At 48.0% G+C, this 6000-nt stretch overlaps 4 protein-coding genes across 4 annotated transcripts; 2 read left to right on the top strand and 2 right to left on the bottom strand.

Moving 5' to 3' along the window:
- Nucleotides 1-646: 646 nt before the first annotated feature.
- Nucleotides 647-1062, bottom strand: LOC108161712. Its single transcript, XM_017296032.2, has one exon. It carries the CDS (start codon nucleotides 1038-1040, stop codon nucleotides 807-809), a length of 234 nt encoding a protein of 77 aa, XP_017151521.1. The 5' UTR covers nucleotides 1041-1062; the 3' UTR covers nucleotides 647-806.
- Nucleotides 1063-1106: 44 nt separating this feature from the next.
- LOC108161713 lies at nucleotides 1107-1454 on the bottom strand. The gene is made up of 2 exons (XM_017296033.2): nucleotides 1277-1454; nucleotides 1107-1207 (listed from the first exon to the last, which is right to left on the bottom strand). Exons 1-2 carry the CDS (start codon nucleotides 1327-1329, stop codon nucleotides 1108-1110), a joined length of 153 nt encoding a protein of 50 aa, XP_017151522.1. The 5' UTR covers nucleotides 1330-1454; the 3' UTR covers nucleotide 1107.
- A 1691-nt stretch (nucleotides 1455-3145) lies between these two features.
- Nucleotides 3146-3479, top strand: LOC108161714. Its single transcript, XM_017296034.2, has 2 exons — nucleotides 3146-3283; nucleotides 3353-3479. The coding sequence occupies exons 1-2, from the start codon at nucleotides 3240-3242 to the stop codon at nucleotides 3453-3455; spliced, it is 147 nt and encodes a 48-aa protein (XP_017151523.1). The 5' UTR covers nucleotides 3146-3239; the 3' UTR covers nucleotides 3456-3479.
- Nucleotides 3480-3487: 8 nt separating this feature from the next.
- LOC108161711 lies at nucleotides 3488-3839 on the top strand. The gene has a single exon (XM_017296030.2). It carries the CDS (start codon nucleotides 3513-3515, stop codon nucleotides 3765-3767), a length of 255 nt encoding a protein of 84 aa, XP_017151519.1. The 5' UTR covers nucleotides 3488-3512; the 3' UTR covers nucleotides 3768-3839.
- The last annotated feature ends 2161 nt before the right edge of the window (nucleotides 3840-6000 follow it).

Raw genomic sequence — 6000 nt, 5'->3', positions numbered from 1 at the left:
CACATTGACAGCTCCAGGATCCCACACAGCCGAAAAGGATACGGTTGGATGGCCCAAGGGATGGAAGAAGGAAAGATTTCTATTAGCGCCGTCAAGGAAATCGTTTTTTTTTCCTAATAGCCAGCGCCGCCACGTGTCCTGCCCTGCTCAGTCGTGTGTCAAGCCAAAGGACAACCGCAGCATCCCGAAAAAGGGAACTTCCTTCATGGGCCCTGCCCAATACAATACAATTGAAAAATTATAAAAATTTCGCACTCCGTAACGAAAACCGGACGTCGTCCTGCGGTCCTGCACTCAGAGATACACTTGTTCCCCAGCGCAGGACACGCGTCCGCCAAGCGAGACGCCAGACATCATCAATATTGCAAGAGTCCTGCCTGGGTTCGGTCGAGGACGAGCCCGAGGACGAGGGCGCATATTGAGGCTGTCAAATAAGCGTGGCTAATGTCGATTAAGTGCACCACTCCCTTCCAGGCTTGTGGAGGGTGGTTGGCTCCCAATCACGCTAATAGCCGCAATTCATGCAAATGTTATAGACACTAATATATGCGATGGCATAAGTCAAGTGGCAAGGTCAAAGGCGGCATGGGTGGATGGATGGGGGAGGCTTGAAAGGTGGCTTCCTGGAATTCATAAAGCTGTGTCCTTTTCTGGCGCATCTTTTGTTCTTTTTTTAATTTTAGTTCTCCAATTGGAATTTAGATTATTTGTTGCCTTTTTTTCACGTATCACATAGCAATACTTAAGTCCATTAAAAGTGTACTACAACTAGTCCTTGGCAGGTCCCTTTGGGCCCTCCCCCCTGCCTAGGAGAAGTGCATGCCATTGAACTGCTCCCGATCGTTCTGGACCATATTGTTGTACTTCCATTTGTCCGAGCTGGAGGCCTGACTGCTCCAGGCGCCCGAGCTGTGGCTGGGCTTGCTGCTGCCCTGCGATTGGGACGAAGAGCGGGGGCGGGAGCCGGACCCTTGCCCCTTGCTGGAGTGATTGTCCTTGGTGCTGGTGGTGCACTTGTCGGTACGTTCGGTGTAGACCATTTTCGAAGATTCCTGCCAAATGTGCGCCTTCAAATGCGTAGAGATTGAGGGGTAGACGGCTCCTGATTCACGGCACAGACTGCAGCAGGGTGAGCACTTTGAGTTCCTTGTTGTTGGCCGAATTGCCCGTTCGAGATCCTTTCCTGGACGACAGACACTTGCCTAATCTGTTGAAGAGAAGTCGAGGCCTCACTGATAAATATGTTCCCTAGCCTTTTCTTTCGAATTCGATTTACCTTGATTGTTTGAACAATTTCTGTTTGGAATCCGTTCTAGTAATTTTTGGCATTGACACAGAACTTTTGCTACTTGCACATTGGGATGGAAAGGAAAGAAATTTTGCCGCTGCTGCTCCACACACACAAAAAACTGCACCGCTCGTCTTGCTGTTGGACTTTCTACTGAGACTCGAGCGCGTACCACAACTGGTTTAAATACGATCCACGCTCCAGCGCGATCACATCGATCGGTGTGAGTGCACTGGAGTCTGCTGGAGGAACTGCGTCACTGCGTTCTGGGTAGCCGCCAGTGGCAGTGCCAGTGGCAGCTGCAGGCCGAAAGCCCAGCCACTCTCCCTCCCCCAAATAGCACCCATCTGGTGACCTCAGTCTGGCGGCACGAACCCGTTCGTCGCTCCGACCACAATGCAAATGAGAGTTATCAACCAGACTGGTTTTTATCAGCGAAACATTCGCAAACAAGTCACCTGAACACAGCTAGGGGCAGCACGACAGCCAGCTACCTCTTAACGGAGTAAAACCCAGCAGCTTTCCAAATGCCTCACGCATCCAACCTCTCCGAAGCAAAGGGTATCAATGGGAGATACCCCAAAACCCCCGAACCTGCTACTGCTCACGTAGTATCTGCCCCACTGTTGACTCTCCTCGAACACAATGATCATCATCATCATCCGCAGCGCTATCTGTATCGGTCGGCCGGCTAGTCAACCACCTTTTTATCAGCAGTTCTCAAAGGTCTTTCCCTCCGAAGGTTCTGTCCTTAGCAGAACCGATCTTTGTAGAGTGTGGGTCCTAGCCTGTCTGGCGTTTCTATGCAGATATCTGCTTATGAATATATGTATAATGAATATGTAGATGGGCTGATCATGCGACACAGAAATTTCTTATGAAAAGTCTCCCCTGCATTGCATCAGCCAATTCGAGACAGCTCGAAAGCCAGTTGCCAGTTTATAGTATTTTAATCTGTTGTTGTTTACCTATATAGACAACCGATCTGAGTTATGCTGGAATCTATATAATGTTTGGGGGGGGACGTAAGAACAAGGAAAAGACGGGTGGAATAAGTTTGGGCACTCGGAGGGGATAGAGGAGGATCTATACTCCCTTTTGAAAGTCCTTTCGGATTATATTTTCTTGATCTTTAATCTACAGATTCCCAAAACTCTCTCTCTCAAAATAAAAGGCTATTCCCTATCTCTAAACCCCTTTAAAAACGCCTAAAACAAGTCGAACAAGCTAGGATTCGAGACCCCTATATGTGCGGACTTTGACCGTCTAAGCCGGCACCTTTAAATGTCAAACGTTGCACCGGACTGGAATCTTATGTAGTCGCAATATTTATATGTCTGCCGAAAAATATTCCGCTTATCCAGACACATGGCTAACTAATTAAAAAACGTGGCCAGACATTCAGAAAGAAAGCCAAAAGACAGTCGCATTAGAAAGACGTTCAGAGATCCCTGTGGAAAGTTTATATAAGGCCTAAACCGATGTGGAAGATGGGCATTTTGTGGCGAATGTTTCAAAGGCGAATGCCATGGCATTTCCCCCTGTTTATCCTTTGGGGAAAGTACCCTGCTATGTGGAAGTCCCCCGTATTTTATTTGTTATTGTTTGTTTATGGTTTGGGCCATCAATGAGTGTGCTCTTTACGGGTGTCTCTCTATGGCGTCTGACCGCGTGGCAAGTGGGCCCGTTTCATTGACGCAAAACTCTTGTGGCGTAAACAAGAAATTTGGCGCATGTCTGGCCAGGGGTTTTGCAAACAACGAATGTCTCTGACGGTCGAAACTAGTTTCGGAATCACGCTCCGGCCGCGTGATGATCGGGGTGTATCGGCCGTATAAAAGCGGAGCACACACGTCGCCTACGAACACACCAATTCGTGGAGCTTTCGCAGTCGAATCTTTACACAGATCTCATCCAAAATTCACCCAAACGTACAGCAACAGATGTGTCAATGAAGACACCGGACACCAAAGCGAAGCTACTCAATAATATTAGGTGAGACCCCGCTTAACCTATAACCCTGCTTAAACTATAACCCCTCCCCTTCTCTCTTTCTCGTTGTAGTCTCTCCAAGCATCTGTCTTCGAAGAAAGGCGGCTCTCGCACTAGCAACTGCGGCAATTGTCTGGAATTCTCCGTGCTCACTCGCCTGTCCAGTGTGCCCTGAATCCCCGCTAAGAGACCAGCTCATCTGTGCTCCAATTTGAAAAACCCCCTCGACAAGATGGTTCACCAGACTCGTACGCCCAGCAAGGCCATCCCGGCCAAGCACCTGAGCCCCATGCGAAACGTGGACGCTCTGGGCGGAAAGTATGCCGTTTCCAGCAGTCCGGCGGACAGTTTCCTGCGCCACAACAACAACAACGGCAGCAGCAGCAGGCTCACTGTCCACAGCGGACACCAGGCGGCGACGGCTTTCAAGTACAACAACATGATCAGCGATAATCGGGAGCAGTTCAATGCCCTGCACTTCTGCTGACGGATGCGGAGAGACCAATCATTTGGCCAACATTTGTTATAAATAAATTTATACACAAATTGCACAAAAAAATTAATTGCGTTCCGTTTCATAAATCGCAGCCACGTGGCTCGCCTCGCAGATTTTCCGTTTTTGCCAAATTAAATTACATCGCGAGGCGCCACACCAGGCCGCACCAAGCCTAAGCCCTCCTCCTCCTCCTCCTCCTCGTCGTCGTCGTCATTTTTCATTGTTTGCGGCTGGCTGCCGTCTGTCTGCCTCACTTTGTCACATGCAAATGTTTCGTTGGATTTGTACGATTATATTTCGCACATTTGATATTCGGTTTTTTTCCATTCAGGCGCCATATTTTCACATTAGCGCAGAATCAAAAGCTTTAACATTTGCATAAATCTTCGTTAGTTTTTGGGTGGGTTTAAGCCTTGGTTTGTGGACTTTGGACTGGGTGTATTCTGGAACTAAAGAATGGAATGTTCTGCCAAGAAAATGTTGCTTCTAGTGGCTTCTAGTTGATATAGTTCTAGAACAAGGAAGGACTTCCATAAATTCGGTCATTGGGTCAGTGCAAATGCACCAGCGATTTGGTGGGAATTATAGAATAAATTAAATCTTATGGAATACAGATATATCTAACGTGAGAGTATATTTCAAGAGAGAGTATCACAGCTTTTATAGAGCGCCGTTTGCCTTATAAAATCATTCCATGAGTTAAAGAAAATATATATGTTTTTTTGGAAAGAGTTTGAGCTTATAGAATTTCTATGTAATCCGTCGAGAGGGAAATTGTATATCTTTAATGATAAAGATGTTCTGGAACTCCCCATAAGTAGACCTTTGAGGCATTCCCTCGACTCTTTCCCCCAACAAATTCCAAAGAGGAGGAAAACCTCTCAAACACCTGAGTACTGGGCCCAGCTCTTAATGATGATCGCTGGACGGGTATGCAAATAATAGCATAGGCACCGATCTGAACTGGTTTCCAAGGGGATCAGCTGCTGGATCATTAAAATAGTTTGAAACAGAAGCGATGGATGACTAAACTGTTGCCAGGCCCGGGCCCGGGCCCGAGCACCGCAGGCAGATGAAAATTCCCACAGACCGGAAAGACTTTGGACTGCGAATCAAGCAGAAGTCACCGGCCACCCCCCCGAGAGCCGGCTATTACCCCACCCCCATTAAAAGACAATCTGTTACATCGAAAGCGCACAAATCATCGCCAGCCACAGATTTTAATGCCCCAAAAACATTTTTATTATTCCAGTAAATTAAACGCTGAGCGTTTCGAAAGTGGATTGAGCCGTAGGACACTCCGTTTTAGACGGGGAAGATCCTGTCGCTTGGGTGGGTCGTCCGTCGTCGGTTGTCGTCGTAGTCGGGCGTCGACAGTCATTAAATTATCACACATTTAACATCAAAAACAATTGAAAAGTAGCGCAGCACACACAAAAGGCAACCCTCGGACCACCCTCGACCCTCGACCCATGACCCAAACTCTCACCCGCTGCCACCCATGGCACCCCCATCCCATCCATCCATTCGCTCATCCAAGAACTTGGGAACTTGACTTTTACTTTCACCCCCGCAAAGTGTTTCCCCGTTGCCCTGTACCCCTGTTCCCCTGCCGCATTACAAGCTGAAAACATGGTTATTACATCAGTAAATGCCAGGCAGCAGAGGTCTAGAGAGCGAGGGGGGGGATTGGGTGGTGGTGGTGGTGGTGCCACATGTGGGCGTTGCAAAACGGGCGATGGATGGATGCTGTCCTGTGATGATTATGACAGCATGACGACGAGGACAACTCCGAAACGGCATGGAACCCCTCGGACACTCTCTCCCCCTCTCTCTCTCTCTCTCTCTGGCGGATATATAATGTCTAATTTAGCTTCTGTTTTTGCATTGTGCAATATGACGACCATTAGGGGTCGAGTGGGTGGGGTAGGTTAGAAGGGACGATGACGGGGCAGTAAGTGACGATAAATCATAAACGAAACATCAATTCCAGCACTTGACCCTAAAAGGAACTCGACTTCCAGCCGCGTGGTCCAAAGTGCTCTTCTGCCGATGGTGGACCTTTAGAGTGAAATTGTTTAAAGGAGATATTATCCTTTATATGGCATGTCCTGGTCACGTGCCGTCAACTTTATTTCCTTGCAAATTAATTAATTGCCAAAAGCCGAAAAGAAGAAGCCCAAGAAGATTGATTAAGAGACAGAGTCCCAGCGTTCCAGAGTCC

Source organism: Drosophila miranda, chromosome 4, assembly GCF_003369915.1.
Source record: "Drosophila miranda strain MSH22 chromosome 4, D.miranda_PacBio2.1, whole genome shotgun sequence".
NCBI lineage: Eukaryota > Metazoa > Arthropoda > Insecta > Diptera > Drosophilidae > Drosophila > Drosophila miranda.
This window is presented reverse-complemented; position numbering and strand designations above follow the sequence as displayed.

What these genes read in the sequence shown, in the direction of transcription:
- LOC108161713 (XM_017296033.2), bottom strand. Translation starts at nt 1,329, where the DNA reads ATGCCAAAAATTACTAGAACGGATTCCAAACAGAAATTGTTCAAACAA. An exon ending in AAATTGTTCAAACAATCAAG is followed by an intron (nt 1,208 to 1,276) that starts GTAAATCGAATT and finishes TCTCTTCAACAG; the next exon opens with ATTAGGCAAGTGTCTGTCGT.
- LOC108161711 (XM_017296030.2), top strand. Translation starts at nt 3,513, where the DNA reads ATGGTTCACCAGACTCGTACGCCCAGCAAGGCCATCCCGGCCAAGCAC.
- LOC108161714 (XM_017296034.2), top strand. Translation starts at nt 3,240, where the DNA reads ATGAAGACACCGGACACCAAAGCGAAGCTACTCAATAATATTAG. An exon ending in AAGCTACTCAATAATATTAG is followed by an intron (nt 3,284 to 3,352) that starts GTGAGACCCCGC and finishes TTCTCGTTGTAG; the next exon opens with TCTCTCCAAGCATCTGTCTT.
- LOC108161712 (XM_017296032.2), bottom strand. Translation starts at nt 1,040, where the DNA reads ATGGTCTACACCGAACGTACCGACAAGTGCACCACCAGCACCAAGGAC.